At 37.8% G+C, this 26,562-nt stretch overlaps 1 protein-coding gene across 1 annotated transcript in view; it reads left to right on the top strand.

Annotated features, from left to right (window-relative positions):
* Nucleotides 1–26,562, top strand: part of LOC150104706 (fat-like cadherin-related tumor suppressor homolog) — a 573,066-nt gene that overhangs the window by 20,743 nt on the left and 525,761 nt on the right. The window contains exons 3-4 of the mRNA XM_090395611.1: nucleotides 5,478–5,800; nucleotides 23,391–24,059. Coding sequence (XP_090251737.1) covers nucleotides 5,478–5,800; nucleotides 23,391–24,059 — 992 coding nt within the window. The remainder of the gene's footprint in view (nucleotides 1–5,477; nucleotides 5,801–23,390; nucleotides 24,060–26,562) is intronic.

Below are 26,562 nucleotides of genomic sequence, written 5' to 3'. Positions count from 1 at the left end.
GCTAGTAAGGTGGTTAACAAAGTCATGTTGACTCTCACAGATAACATTACCCTCATCTGCCGAACACTGTATATAGTCCCTCACTAATTTCTCCAAGTTCTTAACAACTACTAATGAAACACAAACTGGTCTATAATTTGACACTTCCAGTCTGCTACTACCCTTATGCAGTGTGCTATCTTACCCTTCTTTCACTCTATGGGTACCTTTCCCTTAGCCAGACTCTCATTGAAAAGCCATCTGTCTCTCACTCTCTCTCTCTCTCTCTCTGTGCAAGCTACCCACTCTTGCTTGCCATTCATCCTCCCAACTAAGACCATCTCCGAAAACTTCATAATGATTCAAACTTTCCACACTTCCTACTTTTTTTCACATTTACATTCTGCTCACTTAACCTAACCCTACTCGTCTCTCTAGGTTGGTATTCTCCCACCTCTGACACATCGCTGCCAAGGCCGGTTATACTAATATAACTCACAAATTTCTTCCCATTTCTTACATTTTCTACATATATGCACTCCCCCCGATCTCACACATGCCATATATCCAACTTCTAGGATGCATATATGCCATGAGCACTGCATACCACAAAATTTTATAGTATGCTATGTAAAATGTAGTCCTTAAATGGGGAAGGACTTGGTGACAAGACATTGGTAAACTGAGCTGCAGCTGCCTCCATTATTCAAATAGTGCACGAAGAACTAAGTATTAAGAACTTCTACTATACTAAAAAATTCATGTTTTAAGTACAGTTTCCCAAACTGTAAATTACTTTACATTGGGTAAGTTAAAGTAGAAAACTCTAATAAAAGTCATAAAAACTTATCTTTTTCTTTGCTGCTACCTCCGAACGCATCTGACTTTGACTTTACCCTCTCAGGAAGAATAAACCTATAGCAAAACATAATATAAACAATAATGAAACTCCAATAACAACACTACTTACTGAAGGACATTTGTATCAAACTGAAAAAATGTAGCACAATTTGCAGCAAAATGTTAGGAGGTCTTCTTCTCTTTCCACCAATAAGGTTGTGTCATCTGAATTCAAGTTGTTTATAGTTCTTCCTCCTATCTTTGCTCCAATATTGGATGAGTTCCTGTCTAACTTCCTCATGATCACTTCAGCATAGAAGTTGAAAAGAAATGGGGACAAAATACATCCCTGTCTAACACCCTTGCTGATCCTAATCCAATCTGTGTCACCATAAAGTGTTTGCACTGTTGCTTCCTGATCAATATACAGAGATCTAATAAGCTTGATCAGGTGAGATGGGAAACCGAGATAATGCAGAGCTACCGTTGCTTATTATCCTCTACACAGTCAAAAGCTTTGCTGTAATCAATGAAACACATGTACAGGTCTTTATGGGTCTTTTCAGTGATCCATCTGATGTTGGCGATGTGAACTCTAGTGCCTCTCCCTTTCCTGAAACCAGACTGGACATCAGGTAGCTCCTGATTGATGACCTGCTAGCTGCTGTTGAATAATCTTCAGTAGGATCTTGCTTGCATGAAAAATCAGTGCTATTGTGCGAGAATTGGAGCAGTCTCTGGCATCACCTTTTTTTGGTAATGGGATGAATATTGATCTTGTCCATTCCTTAGACCATTTGCAAGTGGACCATATCTTTTGGCACAAAGCTGTGATAATGTTGATTGGCACTGGTTTTAGGAGTTCTGCAGGTATCCAATCAATACCTGAGGCATTCTTGTTTGGCATTTTTCTCATGTCCCAAGCTACTTCTTCCTCCAAGATGTTTGGTTCTCTGTCCATAAGGTCATTTTTCGTTGTCTTCTTGGTGTTCAGTTGGGTTGGTATATAGCTTTTCTGTGTATTCTTACCACCTGTTCTTAATTTTTTGCTGGTCACTCAGTTCATTTCCATTGCAGTCTCTGACTATTCCTTGTTGTTCAGAGAAACTGGATCACATCTTCTTCACTTCAGCAAACAGGACTCTGGTATGTCCCTTTCTGTTAGCTTCTGGATGTTGACATTTTTTGTTTATCTGTCTTTCCTTGTCTCCTTCCTGGCTTCACATTGGAAAGTTGCATTCAGCTTTTTGACTTCATCCTTGTCTCTTCTGGTTTCGGCCACACTTCACTGATCAGCTATTTTGATGGTGTTGTCAGATAGCCATTTGTTTGTTTTCTTTGGCTTTTAGCATGGCACCTGTTTTTTAGAAATTTCAACAATTGTATCTCTAATCTCATGCCATTGTTCCTCTTGTCTTTTCCATCAAGGTTCAATAAGTCTAACCTGTTCTTCACTTCCACAACATACATTGTTGATATGTTGTTGATACTGAACTTTTTTTTGGATGATGTCTATCTTTTTTTCTTGCACAGTGTGAGCTCCATTCTGACCACTAATAGTTGATGGTTTGTGCTGCAATCAATACCAGATAGTGTCTTTATAGATATAGTGAATTCATTTTTTCAATAATCCTTTGGAAAAAATATTTTCAAAAATCCTTCAATTAAATTATGAAGGATGCGATCAATGTATTTATTGTACATTCATAATCAGTATCTAAGTTTCTATACCAAGTTATGTATTTATTATAGTACTTGGCAACTCAGAAAATTAATGCTTGTTTCAGATTTTATTATAATTTATGTATGAACAAAAAAAAATCCTGTGATCTTTTTATTATTCAATTCACATATTATGTATTATTATTGAAGAGACATTCACTTTACTCTGTGTGTGTGTGTGTTGTGTGTGTGCGTGTGGTGCAATAGATTTACTAAGCTGAATGAATGCACAACTGGTTGTGCATTTAAACAGTATCTCTCAGCTTCTAGTCATTAAATTTCTTTAATTATATATATATATATATATATACAGGGTGTTCGGGATAAATTTGACATATTTATAATTAATTATATTTTTCCGTAAGTTACATGTATTAACACACACTTCTCTTCATTTAAAAGTTTGGACCCTTCTTCATTCATATACAAGATGTCAGAAAGGATGGATAGCTGGAACCCACCTGAATCATGGAAGAGAATAACTTGTATCATGATGATTCGTGTCCGCCATCAAAATAAGGATATTACGACTGCTGCCCAATGCTCCCTGAATACAGTAAAAACAATCAGGCATGAACTAGAGACTTGCAATGGTGACTACGAGGATGTAGCAAGAAGAAAGATCCCTAGCAGACGATCTGATTGCGTTCGTACAGCAGAATTCCTCGCAAATCTGCAGGAACAGGTGTTGAAGAACCCTGGCATTGGAATTCGGGCTTTGTTCGTGGAGTTGCTAACTGTAGTCAAGCCCTGGATAACAAGGGTAGCCAATGGTAGGCCATGTGTATGGCAGCAGGATTCGGCCCCTTGCCACACCTCTGGGAAAAGTCAAAAATGGTTGTCTGAAAATTTCTACGACTTCACCAGTCCAAATGTTTGGCCTCCAAACTCCCCAGACCTTAACCCCATGGATTATTTTGTATGGGGCGCAGTTGAAAAAGACACCAATCGCACTTCCAGTAATACAAAAGCCCAGTTAATGGATAAAATTAAAACAGTTTTTGCGGCCCTTCCCAGGGAGACTGTAGCATCAGCTTGTTCGAGGTTCCAAAGCAGAATTGAAGCTGTGATCGATGCTAATGGTGGTTATTTTGAGTAAATCTTGTTGATAGTATTGTAATTAACTCTGCCTGTAATGTTTTTTTGTCACTTCATTAAATTTAATAGATACAAAGAAGATTTTCTTTTTCCTTACGAAACTGTCAAATTTATCCTGAACACCCTGTATATATATGTATGTATGTATGCACACACACACTTGTAATACAAAACACCTGCATGACTAATAGCCGAGGAATGATAACAGAACTATTCATTATATGAACGCACAACTAGTTCTGTCTTCATTGAAGACTTCATTGCATTCATAACGAAAAAAAAGAGAACTACAAAAAATATACATTACGAGAGTGGTCTGAAAAGTTCTCGGCCTAACAATGAAAAAACCAATTTATAATTTCAAAATTATTTTTATTTTTCAACATAATCTCCCTTAAGACTAATACATTTATTCCGGTGATGCTGCAGCACCATTATCCCTGTAGTGGTTCTCAGTAAGATCTGCAAAATACCCCTCTTCAGTGCAATCACCTCTTGATTCAAAGAAAAACCTGACTAGTGATGAAGAGTTTTTAGTTTTGGGAAGAGATAGAAGTCAGAGTGAGCCAAATCTGGGGAATAGGGTGGATGTTCCAACAATTCATAGTGCAGATCCCTTAATTTTCCCATTGCCAAAACACCTTTGTGGGCAGGTGCATTGTCCTGATGAAAGATTATTTTTTTCTTCTGCAAACCGTGCCTTTTCTCGTGAATATTTTCATCTAGTCTGGTTAAAAGATCGGAATAATATTCCCAAGTTATTGTTTTACCCTTTTCAAGATAATTAAAAAACATTCCAAAACACCAATGCCATGACCTTTCCTGCTGATGGCATCAACTTTGTCTTCTTTGGTGCTGAACAACCAGATTCTGTCCACTGTTTTGACTGCTGTTTGGATTCTGGTGTGTAATGGTGAATCCAAGTCTCATCCATAGTAATAAATTGATGTACAAAATCAGTTTTATTTTTGTTAAAATGCTCCAAGCACTGTTCAGAGATTTTCATGTGAGTGTGTTTTTGATCTGCTATGAGCAAGCGTGGCACCCATCTTGCACAAAGCTTTTTCATTTGCAATTCTTCATGCAAAATATATCCTACACATTCTTTTGAAATGCCTATAGTCTCAGCAATTTCATGCACTTTGACTTGCCGGTCATCGAATACCATATCGTGCACTTGATGAATAAAGATGAACTTCGAATGAATTTCTTTTGCCATTAAATCTTCTTTTACAAAGATTATAATCACACGATATACAATTTTATTCATTTCAAGGGATACAAACAACACCTTTGCTTCAGACAGCTGTCAGAATCTACTTGATAGAATGACTTGCCATTTTACATGAATGTTTATGACAGATGGACCAACTTAAAAAAAAAAATCATGCCAATAGTGTTGCCATCTATGGTCGAGGTGAAGAACTTTTCAGACCACCCTCGTACAAAAGAACAATAGCTATAAATTGTTACTCCTCAGTTATCCAACTTTAGTGTATGCAAGATCATGCCTGTGTGAATATGCTCAACAATTCTGTGGTATCCAAAATGCCTTCAGATGTCAGCAGTCCATTTGCAAGGTTTTTATTTATTTATTTTTATTTATATTTAAAATGAATTTAATTTTGTATTTCACTTTTCATGTTATGCACCCAATGATGTCTTTTAAGAAGATGAAACTAGTTTTGCATTCATATAATAAATAATTTTATTGTGATTCCTCAGGTTTTAAGCATTTAAATTTTTTTCTGTTATGTCATACAACCAAATAAATCCATTGTACAATGGATTTATTTGGCTGTATGTACATACTTACATATATTGTTTTTTTTTAATAGTGCAAGCTCTAGAAGTATGCAGAAATTTCACTTGGATTCCATCAAAGGAACATTGTCTGTTGCAGAAAATTTAGATCATGAAACCGTCCAAAGACATATCCTCACTATAATGGTTAAAGACAGTGGTACTCCATCCAAGAGAAGTTTTGCTCGCGTAGAAGTTAGGGTGCAAGACCATAATGATCATGCTCCAGAATTTTTGGCAGTAATGTTTGAAGGTCAAGTATATGAGACAGCTGCTATAGGGACATCTGTTGTTCAAGTCCTTGCTGTAGACAGAGACAAAGGAAGAAATGCACAGATTTCTTTTTCAATTTTTTCTGGTTAGTTATCTCTTTATGCTATTTCATCACAATTAATGAGAAATGTTACTGTTAGCTCTCTTTAGCAAGTTACAACAACTCTGTATTTTGCTGTTTCAATACTAGTCAGTGGCGGCCTGGTGAAAATTTTAAGTGGGGGTGCTGTATATACAAAAAAAAAAAAAAAAAAAAAATCTTAATCAGTAACAAATTTATTAATAAATAAATTTCCATATTAAAAATTTGTTTATTAAAAATATTTCATCCTCACCACGAACAAACACCAATAATAAAAGTTTTGTATAAATAGCAATGACAAGTGCAAATGAATATCGGCTATAGGCATTAGATCGCAGTGCATTTGTTTCATGTAAGGATAATTGAAAAAATATAATTCTTTTCATATTTTCAATATTCAACAGTGAAGCTCATCATAATTCAGCCTTGTATTTATAATAAATAAATAATTATATGTTATTTTAACAAACTAAAATAAGATTTACAAAAAATAGTTCACCATGAGCACCAATAATAAAAGTTTCGTATCTCACAAAAATAACGCATGCAAGCATGATACTCTGCCCAAATGGCAGTGTATCTAATGACGTAACGTGCAATGACAAGCGCAAACGAATATCGGCATTAGATCGCAGTGCATTTGTTTCATAATCTAAAGCGTTAATCGAACAATTCTAATTATTAACTATTCAATCAATGTCAAAACATAAGCTGTAACCTTTGATATGTATTGCATTTATGTTGTTATTATTTATAAACACAGACAAAATTTAATTTTTTCATTTTTTCCTTGAGGGTTGGGGGTGCTGTATGGTCGCAGTGCTTATGTACGAGCCGCCACTGATACTAGTAGTATATATATATATTTTTTACTCTTGTGAAGTAATTAACAAATAACTGATGATTCATAGTTCCTTTTATTTGTAATTTGGTTACAGGAGGATCACCATCTCCAGATTTGTATGGATTGAATCATTGCATCTTCACATTACAAAAGGCTATCACAAGTGCTATATGGGCTTGGAACTCTTGAGAAGCTACAGCTGTTAATATAAAAAAACCTTGACTTTTTCCCCCCCACTATAAATATTTTGTCTATTTGTCATTCATTCATTCATTCTGGATTTACAACAGTATATAATTACTACACCATGAGCAGAAAAATATTTTTATTCAAAAAATTGATATGTTGTTGGAATTTATACCATCATCATCAGAGCACTATAATAAATATTTATATACACAAAATGGTTAACAGGTGCCAGAGAGTGTGCAGGTTAGTATGATATGCAAGAAGTGTAACCTGCCAAAACCAAACTCTTGTTTTCTATAGTGAAGTGAATACATAGATGGAAACTGTTAGAATGTGGTTATGAAACTGAATCAGGAAAGTGGTTAGTTTATTTCTGAGATTGCAGCACATAGTGTTTCAGGGTAACCATTTGTTGTATTTGTCTTCTATTTTGTCTCTCATTGAATTACTTGTTTGTTTGTTTAACAATGATTGTACTAAAAATTTCTGTATAAAAAATTTGTTTCCTAATTTTCAATAGAGTTGAATGTTGTGCTTAACTTACTTCACTCTTAACTACTGTGTCAGTAAAACAAAGTTCCATTAAAGCTAAGCTGGAGTAGATGATATATAACCAAAAAACCTTAAACATGAAAGTATAAAGGTTTTATACTGGCCACTAGAAAATTTTGAAAGCTTGGTCAGGCAGTTATATTATTATTATTATTATTATTATTATTATTATTATTATTATTAAACACCTCATGGAGTCAAAGACTCATCTAAGAGGTCCTTTTATCTCACACACATCTCATCATACCGTGTCTTAAACACATTCAAACTCCTTGCAGACACCACACTCTCAGGCAAGGCATTCCAATCACTCACAACTCTGCACAAAAAAAACCTGCCTCTCACTCCCCTACTCACACCCTCTTTATACAGTTTCCAGGGATGACCTCTGGTTCTCCCCTGATCTCCCACTATTCTCTGTAGAACTTCTCCACCATTGATCCTATAACAACCCCTTACCAACTTGTAGGTCTCTATCATATCTCCCCTCTTCCTTCTCTCCACTAGACTCTGCAAATTACATCTTTTCAATCTTTCATCATACTCTACATTCCAGAGGTCAGAAACTACCTTGGTCAGTCGCCTTTGGACCCTTTTCAACATCTCTTCATCCTTCTGAAAACCAGGTGACCAAATCTGGGCACAATAGTCCATGTGTGGCCTAATCAAAGCCTTATACAATGGAACAAGAATCTCCCTACTTCTACACGTCAGTGTCCTCCGCATCATTCCCAGAAGTCTTTGTGTTGTCTTCACAATTTTGGTGATGTGTCCCCTAAATTTTAGATCCTTATCCACTATCACCCCCAGATCTCTTATTTCCTCTACTTCCAACATTATATTCTCACCAAGCATAAATTCTGCATCCCGTCTTTGTTTTCCAAATTTTAAAACCTTACATTTTGCAACACTGAACTCACATCCCCATTTGCTTTCTCAATCACTCAATTCATTCAAGTCTTCTTGCAAAGCCACAACATCTTCACTACTCTTTATGGTTCGTCCCAACTGTGCAACATCTGCAAACAACTGAATATCTCCATCCAAATCTTCACCAATATCATTAATATACAAGTTAAATAGTAATGGCCCTAAAACAGACCCCTGAGACACACCACTAGTGACTTTCCTTTTCCTGGATATTGCACCCCCATACACAACTTGTTGATACCTATCAGATAGCCAGTCTCCAATCCAACACTAATCTAATATCCAACCTCATCTGCTCTAGTTTGACTGTCAACTTATCATGAGGTACACTATCAAAAGCTTTCGCGAAATCCAAGTTTATTACTGTGTATCCTTCTCCTCTGTCCAAGGAAGCAGTCACTTTATTGTAACAAGTAAGTAGATTACTAAAACATGACCTCCCTTTAGCAAATCCATGCTGTCCATCAAAGATTATACCATTGTTGTCAACCCAACTCTGGATCCTAGTTCTCACAAGCTTCTCCAACAACTTAACCACAACACCTGACACACAGATAGGCCTATAGTTTGATGCTTGAGTTCGATCACCTCCTTTATGAAGTGGGACAATCTTGCCCTCCTTCCACTCTTTAGGAACTTGACCAAGTGCAAGACTCGTATTAAAAAAATATGTCAAGGCAGGTGTCAACTCTCTGGCACATTCCTTCAGAATACGCGGTGCTATATTATCAAGTCCCACAGCCTTATTTACATCTAGTTAACTCAACTCCCCAAACACCTCTTGCTCACTTACAGTCAGTCTCTCCTCCCCATCATCAACTGCTCTTAATCTCTCCATGAAGTCACATTCACAAGATTGAAAGATCTTTATGAACTGCTCATTAAGTAGCTCCACCACACATTCTACAACAGCTGTCTTTATACCATTTCCTCCAGTCAATGTCATCCTTCCATAATCCTTCTTTCTTTTGCTGGCTACATATTGAAAGAACTCCCTAGGATTCTTTTTGGCTTCATTAGCTAACTGCTGTTCATATCTCTCTTTAGCTACTCTCACCAACCAAGTTACCCTCCTTGCCTGGTCTTTGTAGACCTCATGAAATTGGTTACTTCCACTTCTCTTATGCTGCCTCCACAATGCCCTTTTTCTCTGTATTGCATGCTTAATCTCTTTATTCATCCATCTCACACCTACCTTATTTAACCTTCTCACCCATGGTATACATTTAGACATTGCATCTACTAAATAGTTATTGAAAATCCCCCAAGCTGCATTGATCTCTTTTCCAGCTAACTCCTCATTCCATGCTACACCTACAAGCTGTCTCCTGAACTCTTCATAATCACCCCCCCCCCCTTGTAGTTCCACATATACTCTTTTTTCACAGGGGTCCTTGCACTGCTGGCAACCACCCAGGTAATCACCTCATGGTCACTTTCACCAATTGGTGGATGATTTGACACCTCATTGATAATTACATCCTCCGATGAGATGACCAAATCCAAGACCCTTAATCCTCGTGTGCTCTCTGTTGCATACTGTCTGAGGTAGTTATGCCTCAAAAACTCAAGAAACTCATTATTTTTTACTTCCAGTTGCGATCTCTTCATTCTAGTCTATATTGCCATAATTAAAATCACCCATAATGATCACCCTTTTCTTATTTGCTTGGTTTATTTGACTATACATATCACTATCACCACATCCACATTACCAGGTCTATATCAACATCCCACCAAGTATTTGATTCTATTCACCTCTATCTCACACCATACTACCTCAAAACCACTGGTCCTATTTCCCTCTTGCATCTCTACCTTGTATGGACATAACTCTTTCTCTATCATCAATAGCACTCCCCCTCCCTTTTTACCCCTTCTATCCTCATGAAACACATCATACCTTTCCATCTCTATTCCTGTCAGGATGTCGTCCTCATCTAACCATGTCTCACTTATTCCGACAATCTCTGGGTGCACAGACGCAATTAGTGCAACCATTTCATCCGCCTTGTTTCTTATACTTCTTGCATTGGTATACAAACACAACAACTCATTTCTGGATCTACAGCTAGTTCCACTGATACCACTCACACGATGTGATCTCTCCATGCTGGACCGGGGCCATTTCCCTTTATGCTTCTTCATTTTTGAACCCTTTGCAATGTCATATGTTTCCTCTTGATCCCTGGTCATTCCATTACTTTCCTGCCTACACATTCTCTCACTTCCTCTTGGAGCATCCACCTTTCTCACGCTGTGTAGCCCTGTCCAGCCTGAGCCTCCCCGTTTCCCTGCTCCTCTTGCACACCCATTCTCTCATTTTCTATACTCATACCACTCACTTCCCCATTCATTTCTACTTCTTCAATCTCTCCTGTCTTACTCTCCTGCTCTTCCACATCACTCCCCTCTCGATCTGATTCATTCTCTCTATTCACTTCTCTACTTTCCAGCAGCAGTCTCTCCAAGCGACTCACACCATAACCACTCAAATGTAGTCAATCGCTTCCATACAGCTCACTTCGTCCTTCAGGCTCATTCCACACGTTAACAAACTGTACTCCCATCTCCTCACACATTTCAGCCAGAATATCATTCATAATCCTAGCTCTCTGCCTCATTTCACCACAATCATACCTAGGCAGCACACTGACTACCCTTCCTGTCACACTTTTCTCTTTTATCTTTCCAAGCAGTCTCCTGACATTCATTTTGACATGCTCTTTGTTCTCTCTCAAATCATTTGTACCAATTAATACAATTAACTCTTTTGCTTGCTCCCGCCTCATATTCAATGCCTCAATCACTCTACTCATTTTACTGCCTGGAAAACATACCTTGTGCATTTTATCCTCTAGCACACCTTTAATAATGGAGTCGCCATACAACGCCACTCGCTCATCTTTTGTTAACTCTTTCATGCCATAATGATTTATTTTAATAGTTTTGACCTGAATTCTCTTAATTTCATTCCGCATTCATTTCATTTCTTGCTTCATCCAATCCAATTCACCTTCTGAACCTCGCGACGCATTCTCTCTATCATTAAATCTTTCGAACTTTCTAACTCTCGACCTCCTCTTCTCACTTTCCCTCTCATTCATCCTTCTTTGTTTCCGTACTTTCGGTCCAACATACGTCCAACTTTCACTATCATTCTTCTCACTTTCACTCTCATTTATCTTTCTTTGTTTCATACTTTCGGACTAACATGCGTCCAACTTTCGCTATCATTCTTCTCACTTCATTCATCTTTCTTTGGTTCAGTACTTTCGTTCCAAAATGCGTCCCATTTTTGCCATCATTCATTCTTTTTGTGCTATCATTTATTCTTTCGATTTTTTTACTTGCAATTTCTGCATCACGCCATTTCTACTTTCATTCGTTTTCTCAATTTCATTTCTTTCCGCCTCACTTTTGTCCCTTTTAACATCCATTACAGTTGTCAAATCGCTCTTTTTCTTTTTTCCTGATTTTTTAACATTTTTTCGCCTCTCTTTCTCACCATCCTCCTCTTTCAAACGTGCACTCACGACACAATCGATACTAGCACTTTCTGTCATAAATTTCATATTCGCATTCATCAGTTCCTCGTTCAGGTCACACTTCGCACACACCCTTCTTCCATCCGCACTAAATATCCACAAATCATTTATGTAATCGAAGGAATACATATAACAGACCTTACACTTAACGAAACGACTGAAATCTAAATTAAAATCATGGAATGACAATGCTGCTGCCATTTTTTTTTTTTTCTCTGCAGGTTACTAGGTCTAATAATAACGATTTCGTAATTTAGTTTAGGCAAGAAAAAACCCCAACACTAATAATATCGGTAGCGCACAACGTTTACAGCCACTCTTACTTAAATAATTATACATATATACTTAATTATTCGTAGTAAAATTTATCTGAATCAGGTGCTCCTCAAATCGCATCTGCAGCGCTTGGCCGACTAGTGCCCTCTTATTGTGAATATATTCTGAACATTAATGTGATCTTTCGATCCGAGTGTTCCAGGTAAGATTTGTATAAGCACTATTTGAAAAGAGGCTAATAAAAATAAAAATTTGATGAGAATAGAAAATAAAAAGCTGTTGCCTTTTGTCATACATACAGTTCATCATACCGTGCCTTAAACACATTCAAATTCTACAGACACACAAGCTCTCAGACAATGCACATTCCAATCATTCACAACGCTCCACGTAAAAAAACTGCTTCTCACACCCTCCTTATATGGCTACCAGGGATGACCTCTTCTTCTTCATCTCTCCCAATCTCCCATAGTTTTTCATGAAAAGCCACTTCAGTATTAATTCTATAACAATTCCCCTTAACAACTTGTATATTTCTATCATATCACCCCTTTTTCTCTTATCCACTACACACTGCAAATTGCATCATCTCAACTTTTCTTCATATTCATCGTTTCAGAAACAAGAAACTACCTAAGTGAATTGCCTCTAATTCGGGAGAGGAAGATGCATGAAGCAATAAGGGAATGGAATTTCTAGAATTCTTGAGGGACAAATGTCTTAGGCAACATGTAACAGAGGGAACAAGAGATTCAAGAGTTTTAGATTTCGTTATAGCATCAGAAGAGTTGATAATAACTGAGATGACATCTCTCCCACCCACCAGTTGGAGAAAGTGACCATTGGCTTGGAAAATAAATAGACATGCAGGAGTATCAAAGAGACGGGAACGTATGTGGAATAATAAAGCAGGTGATTATAATAGTCTAAGACATCAACTAGGAGAAGTTTCGTGGAGGGAGGAATTGGAAGGCCAGGATATCATTAGTGCTTGGGAAATTGTGAAGGAATATTTGTTGGCAGCAATGGTAAGCTGTATTCCACGAGTGAAGAAGAGGACACAATTTGGAGTAAAGTATATAACAAACAATATTAAACAGGAGCTACATGCGAAAAAGAGGCTATGGAAGAGATATAAGGAGACTGGGGAAGAGAAGATGCATGAAGAATATAAGACACAGGCTAGAAGAGTGACTAGTATGGTAAGAAAGGCGAAACTGGAATATGAGAAAAGATTGGCCCTTAGATTCAAGGAAAATCCAGAGAATTTTTTTGCTATATGGCCAGTAGGAGGAGAAATGACTGTGGAAGAATGACATTGTGGGATAAAAATGGGAATAGAGTGACTGATGCAGAGGACATAGTGGAATTGTTCAATGAACACTTTATTGGAGTATTTCATCCTGGAGGAGTTCAATATAAATACTGGGGGGGGGGGGATAGGGCAGGATCGAGGTTTAGAGGTGCAGGAGGAGAGTGTGTTCCAAATACTAAGTACTCTGGATGTTAGTAAAGCTGTGGGACTGGATGGTATTTCACCACGAGTTTTGAGAGAATGTGCTAGGGAACTGACAGTGCCTTTGACCTGGCTTTTCAATGAAAGTCTGGCTGCAGGAAAGGTGCTCATGGAATAGAAGGAAGGTAAGATAGTGCCATTACATAAAGGCGGTAGCAGACTGGAAGTGTCTAATTATAGGCAAGTTTGTGTATCATCAGTAGTTAGTAAGATCTTGGAGAAAGTAGTGAGGGACCGTATACCGCATTGGGCAGATGAGGGTAATGTTATCTCTGAGAGTCAACATGGATTTGTGAATTGCACTCTTGTTTTAGCAATTTGCTAGCCTTTTATAATAAAGTTAGAAGAGCATTAGATGAGGGAAAGGCATATACTGCCATTTTCCTAGACTTAGCAAAGGCATTTGACAGGGTGCCACATGATAAGCTGATATTCAAGTTGCAGCACATGGGTCTGGATGTCAGAATGGTCAGCTGGATTCAGGATTGACTGTCAATTATCAATCGGTATCAGAGAGTTGTGTATGGTGGAGCAATGTCAAAGAGGCAGAAAGTTACAATTGGGGGTTCCACAGGGCTCAGTACTGGGACCTGTATTGTTTAACCTTTATATCAATGACATAGTCTGTGGACTGCAAGGTGATATTCAGTTGTTTGTGGATGATCCGAAGCTGGGAAGGGTTATTAGTAATAGTGCAGATGTGGTAGCCCTGCAAGAGGATTTGAATAAGCTAGATAGATGGGCAAATGAATGGTGGTGTCAGTATAATGCAGCAAAATGTAAAGTCTTCAGGTTTGGGACACATCGATGGGATGCTGCATACTCTATGGGAGGAGTTTAACTGGAGGAAGTAGGGGAGACAAGAGATCTGGATTTGATGATTGATAGAAACCTGAAATTTAGGGGGCATATTGCATTCTCATTATTGCAGAGGATTGCTGCAATAATGAGAAGGACAATGACATTGTCCTTCTCATTATTGAGAGGTGGTTACAGGGTTGACACTGGGGAGTTCTTTCACTTGGTTGAACAGTGGGAAGGAGTCATGACAAGGGGCCTTTCCTGGAAGTTACAAAAGGAAACTGTGAGAAACAGGGTGAGGAGTGGTTTCTTTGCATGGAAGGTGGTTGAACCGTGGAATGCATTGCCTGATAGAGTGGTGAGAGCGAGAACGGTCAATGCGTTTAAGGAGTAGTATGATAGACTTTGTGTTTCCTAGGAGGGAGCTCCCTTGATGAGTCTTGATAGACTTGTGTTTCTTAGAAAGGACTTCCCACGATGAGTCTTTTGACTCCATGGAGGCTTGAATAATAATAATAATATAATAATTCCAATATCTCATCATCCTTTAGAAAACCAGGTGACTAAATCTATGCGCAGTATCAGGCATAATATTGTAAGGCATAATCAAGGCGTTATACAATGGAACTAGAATCTCGATGCTTCTAAAAGTCAGTGTCCTCCACATCATTCTCAGAATTCATTTTGTTGTCTTCACAATTTTATCAATGTGGCCTCTAAATATGTCATTAAACACCATCATCCCAAGAGCTCTTATTTCCTCCACCTCCAACAATATATGCAGAATAAGAGTAAATTCTTCATCCCATCTTTGTTATCCAAATTTTGAAACCTTACATTTCGAAACATTGAACTGATATTCCCACTTTTGTGCCCATTCACCAAGTCTTTTCAAGTTTTCTTGTAAGGCCAAAACATCTGCTTTACTTCTCATAGTTCATCCTAACTTTGTATCACCTGCAAACAACTGTATCATACATTCCCATTCAATTCTTCCCCAATATCATTCACATACAGGCTAAAGAGCAATGGCCCTAAAACAGACCCCTAAGGCACACCACTAGTGACTTTCTTCTTCCTGGGATATTACTTCTCTCATACACAACTTGCTGCATGTTGATACCTATCAGACAGCCTATCTCTAATCCAGTAGTACCCTAGTATAATATCCAACATCATCCGCTAGTTTGACTATCAACTTATCATGTGCTAATCTATCAGAAGCCTTTGTAAAGTCTAAGTATACTACTGTGTTTCCATCTCCAACATCCAATGCTGCTGCTGTCACCTTATTGTAATAAGTAAGTAGATTACTAACACATGACTTCCCTTTAGCAAATATGTGTTGTCTGTCAAAGGTAATACCATTGTTGCCAACCCAATTCTGGATCCTGATTATCACCAGCCTCTCCAACACTTTAACCAAAATACCTGGCACACAGATTTACCTATAATTTGTTGCTTGAGTTCTGTCACCTCCTTTAGAATTTGACCCAATGTAAGACTCTTATTAAACAAATATGTCAAGGCAGATGTCAGCTCCCTGTCGCATTCCTTCAAAATATCATCACATTCCAGAGCCTTATTAATATCAAGTTTGCATAATTCCCCATTCACCTCTTGCTTACTGACAGTGAGTCTCTCCTCGTCTTATCCACTGCTATCAAACTCTCCATGTTGGCACATTCTCAAGGATTAAAGACTTTTATAAACTGCTCATTTAAATATCTTAACTGTATCTTTCACAGCAGTTGTTCTTATACCATTTTGTCTAATCACTGCCATTATACCATAACCATTATTATTTTTGCTGGCTACATATCGAAAAAACTCCCTAGGATTCTTTTTGGCTTCATTAAATAACTGCTTCTCATACTGAACTTTTGCTCCTGTTACCAACTCAGTCATTCTGCTTGCTTGTTCTTTGTATTCCTCATGCAACTGATTACTACCAATCCTCTTATGTAGGCTCCATAATGCTTTTTTTCTCTGTATTGCATGCTTAATCTCTTCACTCATCCATTTCACACCTACCTTATTTAACCTTCTGAACCTTGGAATACATTTAGGCATTGCTTCTACTAGATAGGTCTTGAATATCACCCATGCAGCACTGGTCTCTCCACCAACTCCTCATTCCATGCTACAGCTACATGCCGTCTCCTGAGCTTCTTATAATCACCACCCTTGTATTTTCACATATATCATTTCTCTCATTCTTGTTTGCCCTCTCTTACATACTGCCTGAGGTAGTTTTCCCTCAAAAACTGAAGAAACTCATTTACTTTATTTCCGGTTGCTATCTCATCACTTCAATCTGTATTGCTGTAATTAAAATGTCCCATAAGAATCATCCTTTTCTTATTTTCATGGGTAATTTGCTTATACATTTACCGCTCACTACCTCCCCCCCCCCACACACACACACATTACAAGGTCTATAGCAACATCCAATGAAGTATTTCATTCTTATCACCTCTATCTCACTTCACTTCAAAACCACTCCCACTTTTTTTTTCCCTTGCATCTCTAACTGGTATGTATATATGCCGACCTGGTTGACCGAGTGGTTAGCATATCTGCTTTCCAGCTAAAAGGCTATGGATTCTAATTCCACCATGGGCATGGATGTTTATGATTATCTGTGAAAATACTAGTGGTGGTGGTCGGCAGTAGATGCCATTGGTGTAGATGATGAAGGTAGTTGTGGTTGGTGGAGTGGTAGAGACAGAGAGTTGTAGAGTAGGCGTGATCCCTTGATGAGTCTTTGGACTCTCTGGAGCTGTTATGTAATAATGAGAATAATATAACTTTTCTATCATCAACAGCTCTCCTTCTCCTATTGTATGTTACAAAATACATTATTCCCTTTCTCTGTTCCTGTCAGGATGTCATATTCATGCAACCATGGCTCACTTATTCCAACAATCTTTGGGTGAATGAACTCAATCAATGCAACCATTTCATTTCTCTTGTTTCTGATATCTCTAGCATTGGTATACAAACATAACAGCTCATACCTTGATCTATAACAAGTTTCACAGATACCACTTATTAGACGTGATTTCTCCATACCTTTCTCGAGCTATTTCTTTTCTCCTTACTTATCACAGCACATTCTGAGTCTTCCTGTTTGTCTTTCACATTTGTTTTTTCATGCTCTACACTTGTGCTACTGACTTCTTCATTCATAAGCACCACCTCATTCCCTCATTCCTTACCCTCCTGCTCTTTCTCATTGCTTCTTACTTGCTCAGATTCATTCTCTGCTCTCATTATTCTCCCTTCCAGCAGTCTCTCCAAATTACTTACACCAAAATGAAATGTGATCCATCACTATTATACAGTTTAGTTCATCCTTGAAACTAATTCCACACATTAACAAATTTCACTCCTTTCTCTTTATCACATTTCCACTAGCAGAGTTATAATCCTAACTCTCAACCTCATATCTGACATAGCTGAGCAACCTAACTATCTTTCCTATCACATTATTGTTTTATCTTTCTCAACATCCCAATATCCATTCTTACATTCTTCTTGTTCCCAATCAGTTTATTTGGCCCTACTACCAAATCATTTACTCTTGATATCCAACATCTCAGTAATCCTATTCAGTTTATGTGCTGGAAAACAAACCTTTGTACATCTTCTTATTTACCACACCTCTAATGATTGAATCCCTATATAATGCCACTTGAAAGTTTTTGGTTACCTCTTTCATGTCGACATCATTTGTGTTCATCTTCTTCACTCTTACCATACATATCTATAATTCTCTTCATTTCACTCTGCATCTGCCTCATCTTCACCAAACTCAGCTTTCAAATTGTGCATCATTTTTTTTTACTATCATTCATGTCATTATTTTGTGATAGTGAATGATAGCACCCAAATTTTGAGATAGTGCCCAAAGAAACATCAGAGGAACAGTTGTTGAGCATATGCCTGATAACAACAGTCTTTCTTTCTTTCATAAACATAGGAAGCAACACCTTCCATATGCCTACCCAAACATTCACTGCCATCGATAGCTATCTGTTCACCCCCCCCCCCTCCTTTTTCCAGTGTTTAAGTGGGAAACTCATGACAATCTAATTGGGAGCAATCACTTTCCTGTGATATCCACTTTTCTACGTAGGGAAACCATATACTACATTGTGGATATTATGGTGGAGAGTTGAGTAAGCTATTTGGCTCACATGTTCCTTATTAACAGATTTTGATTCTGCAACAGTCAGTTCATCTTCTATCAGTAATTTATGTAACACAGTGTATTATAGAAGCAGGCACAACCGCAGTTCCCAAAACACTTAGTCATTCCCCCATTTTCCTAAGCCATGGTGGAATAATTGCACAACAGCTGAAGAAGTCCAATAGAAAGCTCGAGGTATATTCCTTAGGTATCCCACAACAACAAAACTAACTGCTTGGAAAGATAAAAGAGAATAGTGTGACAGGAAGGGTGGTCAGTGTGTTGCCTAGGTATGATTGTGGTGAAATGAGGCGGAGAGCAAGGATTATGAATGGTATTCTGGCTGAAATGTGTGAGGAGACGGGAGTACAGTTTGTTAATGTGTGGAATGAGTTTGAGGGACGAAGTGAGCTGTATGGGAGTGATGGACTGCATTTGAGTGGTTATGGTGTGAGTCGCTTGGAGAGACTGCTGCTGGAAGGTAGAAAAGTGAATAGAGAAAATGAATCAGATCGAGAGGGGAGTGATGTGGAAGAGCAGGAGAGTAAGACAGGAGAGATTGAAGAAGTGGAAATCAATGGAGAGGTGAGTGGTATGAGTATAGAAAATGAGAGAATGGGTGTGCAAGAGGAGCAGGGAAATGGGGAGGCCCAGGGTGGACAAGGATACACAGCGTGAGAAAGGTGGATGCTCCAAGAGGAGGTGAGAGCATGTGTAGGCAGGAAAGTAATGGGATGACCAGGGATCAAGAGGAAACAGATGTTGTTGCAAAGGGTTCTAAAATGAAGAAGCAGAAAGAGAAATGGCCCCAGTCCAGCATGGAGAGAGCACATCGAGTGAATGGTATCAGTGGAACTAGCTGTAGATCCAGAAATGAGTTGTTGTGTTTGTATACCAATGCTAGAAGCATAAGAAACAAGGCGGATGAAATGGTTGCACTAATTGCGTCTGTGCACCCAGAGATTGTCGGAATAAGTGAGACATGGTTAGATGAGGACGACATCCTGACAGGAATAGAGATGGAAAGGTATGATGTGTTTCGTGAGGATAGAAGGGATAAAAAGGGAGGGGGAGTGCTATTGATGATAGAGAAAGAGTTATGTCCATACAAGGTAGAGATGCAAGAGGGAAATAGGACCAGTGGTTTTGAGGCAGTATGGTGTGAGATAGAGGTGAATAGAATCAAATACTTGGTGGGATGTTGTTATAGACCTGGTAATGTGGATGGTGGTGATAGTGAAATGTATAGTCAAATAAGCCAAGCAAATAAGAAAAGGGTGATCATTATGGGTGATTTTAATTATGGCAATATAGACTGGAATGAAGAGATAGCGACTGGAAGTAAAGAAAATGAGTTTCTTGAGTTTTTGAGGGATAACTACCTCAGACAGTATGTAACAGAGGGCACACGAGGATTAAGGGTCTTGGATTTGGTCATCTCATCGGAGGATGTAATTATAAATGAGGTGTCAAATCATCCACCAATTGGTGAAAGTGACCATGAGGTGATTACCTGGGTGGTTGCCAGCAGTGCAAGGACCCCTGTGAAAAAAGGGTATATGTGGAACTACAAGGGGGGTGATTATGAAGAGCTCAGGAGACAGCTTGCAGATGTAGCATGGAATGAGGAGTTAGCTGGAAAAGAGATCAATGCAGCTTGGGGGATTTTCAAAAACTATTTAGTAGATGCAATGTCTAAATGTATACCATGGGTGAGAAGGTTAAATAAGGTAGGTGTGAGATGGATGAATAAAGAGATTAAGCATGCAATACAGAAAAAAAAGGCATTGTGGAGACAGCATAAGAGAAGTGGAAGTAACCAATTTCATGAGGTCTACAAAGACCAGGCAAGGAGGGTGACTTGGTTGGTGAGAGTAGCTAAAGAGAGGTATGAACAGCAGTTAGCTAATGAAGCCAAAAAGAATCCTAGGGAGTTCTTTCGATATGTAGCCAGCAAAAGAAAGAATGATTATGGAAGGATGACATTGATTGGAGGAAATGGTATAAAGACAGCTGTTGCAGAATGTGTTGTGGAGATACTTAATGAGCAATTCATAAAGATCTTTCAATCTTGTGAATGTGACTTCATGGAGAGATTAAGAGCAGTTGATGATGGGGAGGAGAGACTGACTGTAAGTGAGCAAGAGGTGTTTGGGGAGTTGAGTAAACTAGATGTAAATAAGGCTGTGGGACTTGATAATATATCACCATGTATTCTGAAGGAGTGTGCTAGAGAGTTGACACCTGCCTTGACATATTTTTTAATACGAGTCTTGCACTTGGTCAAATTCCTAAAGAGTGGAAGGAGGGCAAGATTGTGCCACTTCATAAAGGAGGTGATCGAACTCAAGCATCAAACTATAGGCCTATCTGTGTGTCAGATGTTGTGGTTAAGTTGTTGGAGAAGCTTGTGAGAACTAGGATCCAGAGTTGGGTTGACAACAATGGTATAATTTTTGATGGACAGCATGGATTTGCTAAAGGGAGGTCATGTTTTAGTAATCTACTTACTTATTACAATAAAGTGACTGCTTCCTTGGACAGAGGAGAAGGATACACAGTAATATACTTGGATTTTGCTAAGGCTTTTGATAGAGTACCTCATGATAAGTTGACAGTCAAACTAGAGCAGATGGGGTTGGATATTAGATTAGTGCATTGGATTGGAGACTGGCTATCTGATAGGTATCAACAAGTTGTGTATGGGGTGCAATATCCAGGAAAAGGAAAGTCACTAGTGGAGTGCCTCAGGGGTCTGTTTTAGGGCCATTACTATTTAACTTATATATTAATGATATTGGTGAAGATTTGGATGGAGATATTCAGTTGTTTGCAGATGATGCAAAGTTGGGACGAACCATAAAGAGTAGTGAAGATGTTGTGGCCTTGCAAGAAGACTTGAATAAATTGAGTGATTGGTCAAGCAAATGGGGATGTGAGTTCAATGTTGTAAAATGTAAGGTTTTAAAATTTGGAAAACAAAGATGGGATGCAGAATTTATGCTTGGTGAGAATATATTGTTGGAAGTAGAGGAAATAAGAGATCTGGGGGTGATAGTGGATAAGGATCTAAAATTTAGGGGAGACATCGCCAAAATTGTGAAGACAACACAAAGACTTCTGGGAATGATGCGGAGGACACTGACATGTAGAAGTAGGGAGATACTTGTTCCAATGTATAAGGCTTTGATTAGGCCACACTTGGACTATTGTGCCCAGATTTGGTCACCGGGTTATCAGAAGGATGAAGAGATGTTGGAAAGGGTCCAAAGGCGAATGACTAAGGTAGTTTCTGACCTCTGGAATGTTGATTATGAGGAAAGATTGAAAAGATGTAATTTGCAGAGTCTCGTGGAGAGAAGGAAGAGGGGAGATATGATAGAGACCTACAAGTTGGTAAGGGGTTGTTATAGGATCAATGGTGGAGAAGTTCTACAGAGAATAGTGGGAGATCAGGGGAGAACCAGAGGTCATCCCTGGAAACTGTATAAGGAGGGTGTGAGTAAGGGAGTGAGAGGCAGGTTTTTTTCGTGCAGAGTTGTGAGTGATTGGAATGCCCTGCCCGAGAGCGTGGTGTCTGCAAGTAGTTTGAATGTGTTTAAGACACGGTATGATGAGATGTGTGTGTAAGATAAAAGGACCTCCTAGATGAGTCTTTGACTCCATGAGGTCTTGTTTTAATAATAATAATAATAATAATAATAATAATAATATTTGCTGTCAAACAAATGCCCAGGCTCAAGCTAGATACATTAATCATCAGAGCCAAAAGGAATCCTGTATTCAATTTACAGGTGTTGTATCTTTGCTGTTGGTGTATCGAGATCCACAAACAGCAAAGATATATAGGAAAAAATCCAGAAAATGAAAGGCAGATATACGAACTACCAGCTTTCTATCCTTGAGCACAATCGTTGCACATTGCTGATTCAAAAATCAGCAACATCTTATCTCCCCCTGAGATCCTTGCCCAGAAAAAAAGCAAAGCAGGAAAACAAGAAATCAAGTTTTCTTTAAAGGTCACATATGCATACACAGGCCAGTTACCAAAGAAGAAAAAAATTAGAATCATAACTAATGCACACATGCATTTTCAGAGTCATTCCTTAAAAGACATTTGTCATTCCTCTCCAAAACGCCTATTTCTTTTCATGTACTCAACATTCTGCAAACAGGTTATAATGACTTCAGAGCAAATGGTTGATTTTGTTTATAAATGGATGTAACCATATAATATACAAATGATGTGGTCTATAAAGGCCGCAACATGTGCATACTATATTGTTACATCCATTTTACTGCAGTCCAGCTTGCTTTGCATGGTCAGCCACGTGGATAACGTAACTGCACTCCAACAGGGTTGTGGATTCATCCCACCTAAATGTATTTTTTTTATGTGGTGGATGAATTTTATTACTTGGTATGAGATTTCCACCCTACATATTGAAGGTCTGAAATAGCTTGAAAAATTTCTAGATTTGGTCTCTGGATTAACTATTAGCCCACCAGTATCAATACTGGTCTACTGTAGATTCGCAATCTTTCATGGTTGGGATTCACATAACCACAATAGTGGAATGGTATCCCATGACTTATGGTTAGATAATGCATTTTTTGTATGATTTCAGTGCTCTTAAAAATGATACATTAAAAAAAAATGAATTTTATATGAGATGTTTGTGTATTATTTATTTTATAAGTAATTATATCTCTTTGTGACATTATTATTGATTTTTTTTCAGGTAATGTCGGTGGCACTTTTTTAATAGAATCAACCTTAGGAATTATTAGAGTAGCCAAAGAATTGGACAGAAGATTCATGTCAGAATATTTTCTCATTGTAAGGGCAATGGATCATGGCCAGCCACCTTTAAATAGTAGTGTCACTGTACATATTTTGGTAACCGTAGCAGATAATGCTCCTCCTAGGTTTTTAAAATCTGAATATTCCATAGAACTTCCAGAGAATGGTAAAGCAGGAATGTTTGTGGCATCTGTTTCTGCAACTAGCCGATCATCTATATATTATGAAATTATAGGAGGAAATTATGGTGAAAGCTTTGTTATTAATCCTACTTCTGGTGTTATCAATACTGGCCATCCTCTTGACTATGAAGAGATTAGCTTTTATAATCTCACCATATGTGCTACTAATATGGTAGGAGCTATAGCCACTTGCACAGTTCTGATTCATGTTTTGGACAAAAATGACAATTCTCCAACGTTTTTGCAGCAAGAAATGTTTGGAATTATTAGTGAAGTTGCAGAAGTAGGAAGTATTGTATTTGATAATTATAGCCGTCCATTGGTGGTTGCAGCTACTGATAAAGACTCAGAGTTAAATGCTCTTCTCCAATACAAGATTCTTGATAAGGTTTCTAAATTATACTTTAGGATTGATTCAAGTACAGGTAGGAATTACTATATTATTTCCATTTTCTTTTGCTTTACCCATTGTATGACCATAATTTGTTAATTTTATTATTAATATTATCAACAGTCATCCATCTATATGCAAGACTTATAAAAAGTCTCTCTCTTAACTCTCCTGTTATACTGAACCTAAGACTCATTCACTCCTTCCACATTCCTTGCAACTTTGCTCAACCTTCATATAACAACTTATTATTTGTATTACTATTATTGTATAGGTGCCTCCATGGAGTCCGAAGACCCAAACTATATTAACAGACAAAGCACTCACAACTGACCATGGCAACCCATTCCACTCATTCACAACTCTCCAAGCAAAAAATGTAGTTCTTACACCCCTATTCACCACACCTTTATTCAACTTCCAGTGATGACCCCTTGTGTTCTGGTCCCTCCAGCTAAGTGCTGAAACATTTCCCCTGCATCAATCCTATAAAATCCTTTAAGCAACTTCAATATTTATATCATTGTCCCGTCTTTTTCTCCTATCAACCAACTTCTGCAACCCACATACCCTCAATCTATCTTCATAGATTGAGGGTATGTGGGTTGCATCATTCTTTCTGCACAATTCATATAGACTCATTAGCTAGCAATGCCCTCCTCCTTAGTTTACCTTTATCATAGCATGGTAAAATACTTGCAATCTTCACCTTCTCGCTCTTCAGTTTTGCCTCTTCTAACATCTCCTTTACATCATCCCTCATGGACTTCTTGCTTCTCAAACCATTTGTGCCAACCAAGACAATAATTTCCTTCAATTTACCTGTTTGCATTGGATGGCATGACTAATATCATAAATTTTTGCACCAGGGAAATATTACTTTGTCTCACTTTCATGTATAAGGAGGGGGGGGGAGCTTTTTTTTCTTTCTTTCTTTGCATTCATTGTATAAATAATCTCATCTAATAGGAAGCTTCTGTGGTATGAGGATATAATGAAAATGTAATACTGGTATTTAACTACATAAAACAACATGATAGAAAAAAATGTTTATTCAAACACTCAACTGGTTTTGTGCAATAACTGTGTTTCACATTGTCAGGTGATACCAGGGAATAAAATAAAAATTTATGCTAAATGCAGGATATGATCACAATGTAAATGTTTGAAAAAAGAGAGACTAATAATGGAATGTTCAGTTGCTATGTAGACACTTGATGATTAGTGGCATTATGTGTGCCACAGGCTCTAGATGTTTTGTGCTAGAGGTCAAGATTTGGTGTAATATCATGCCTTGTTTCTTGTTACACTATTGTAGATATTTTATCATTTCAGTTTACTCTTAAAATACTCTTGAGTAGAAACTGTAATCTATGTGGATCATTTCAGTTCACTTCATGTTTGGTGTCTATTGTATGCGCTGCCAATCTGCATTTGTGTTTTATTATTTTTTTTCTCCATATCCTTCGAATATTCTGACTTGCGTATCTCTGCAAACTTGCCTGTCTGTCCTGCATAACACATCCCACAGGCTTAGATTATCTTGTAAATGCCAGTTTTCTTAAGTGATAGAATAGGAGGTTTTTGAAGGCTTACGGAGGTTAGAAATCTTGATGATGAGGTAGAAGCTTACTTTGATACCCTGTTGACATAGGAAATTTGACATCTCGTCCATGGCTGGCTGATTATAGGAGAGAATCACTACACCTCTGAAAACATTTGAACACATTGACTGTCAATTATGAGATAGCATGTAGTTGACCATCTACATTAGGATGCCAACTATGAGTTATGTATATCATATTTGTCATACTGAACATTGTTGTGGACTATGGGATAATTCATTGCTGGTGTGGGTATTTCAAATTGAGAAATAGGAAGATTGATATATAAAGTATTTATTCATATTTATTAATTTAGGGACACAAAACACACGTGTTGAAAAGATTATTTTACTGATTAATAATAAAATAATAACTTGACGTTTCAACTCCTGTATTGAGGTCATCATCAGAAGGATACATGTATATAAGAACCAAGCTACATGCTGTTGCACTCTATACAGGTAAATTAATCTAACTTGTTAACTAATCTTTTTTCTTAGCCTGCCCTCTAGTGATAAAAAATAAATAAAATAAAATAAAAATAAATTTTAAAAAATTACCAATAAAAACTACAATAAACTCTGCTAAAGTCCTCATGTATTAGGATTCTTCTGGAATTATACAGTTTATGTTGTTATATTACGATTATCTTCTGGATTTGTACAGTACAGGTTGCTATTGAATGTTCAGGAAAAAAAAAAAAAACACTTCACCAAGTCTTCTTGTATTGAGATTTTTCTTTGTGGTTGCTAAGAAGGTTGCAGATGGGTCCTCCACATTCTTGGAATGGTTAGACCATCATTTTTATTCAGATTCAGATCATGTTTGAGCATTTCACATGCTTCCTTGAATTTCCGCTCGAACCAGGTTTTGGTGTGGTGTAGGGACTTGGTACCTTTCCAATCAATTCTGTGGTATGTTTGGATTGCATGG

This window comes from Typopeltis vanoorti, chromosome 7, assembly GCF_054136105.1.
Source record: "Typopeltis vanoorti isolate ZY-2024b chromosome 7, IOZ_Tvanoo_1.0, whole genome shotgun sequence".
Classification (NCBI taxonomy): domain Eukaryota; kingdom Metazoa; phylum Arthropoda; class Arachnida; order Uropygi; family Thelyphonidae; genus Typopeltis; species Typopeltis vanoorti.
Note: the sequence above shows the minus strand (reverse complement) of the source record. Positions and strands in the feature narration are given on the sequence as shown.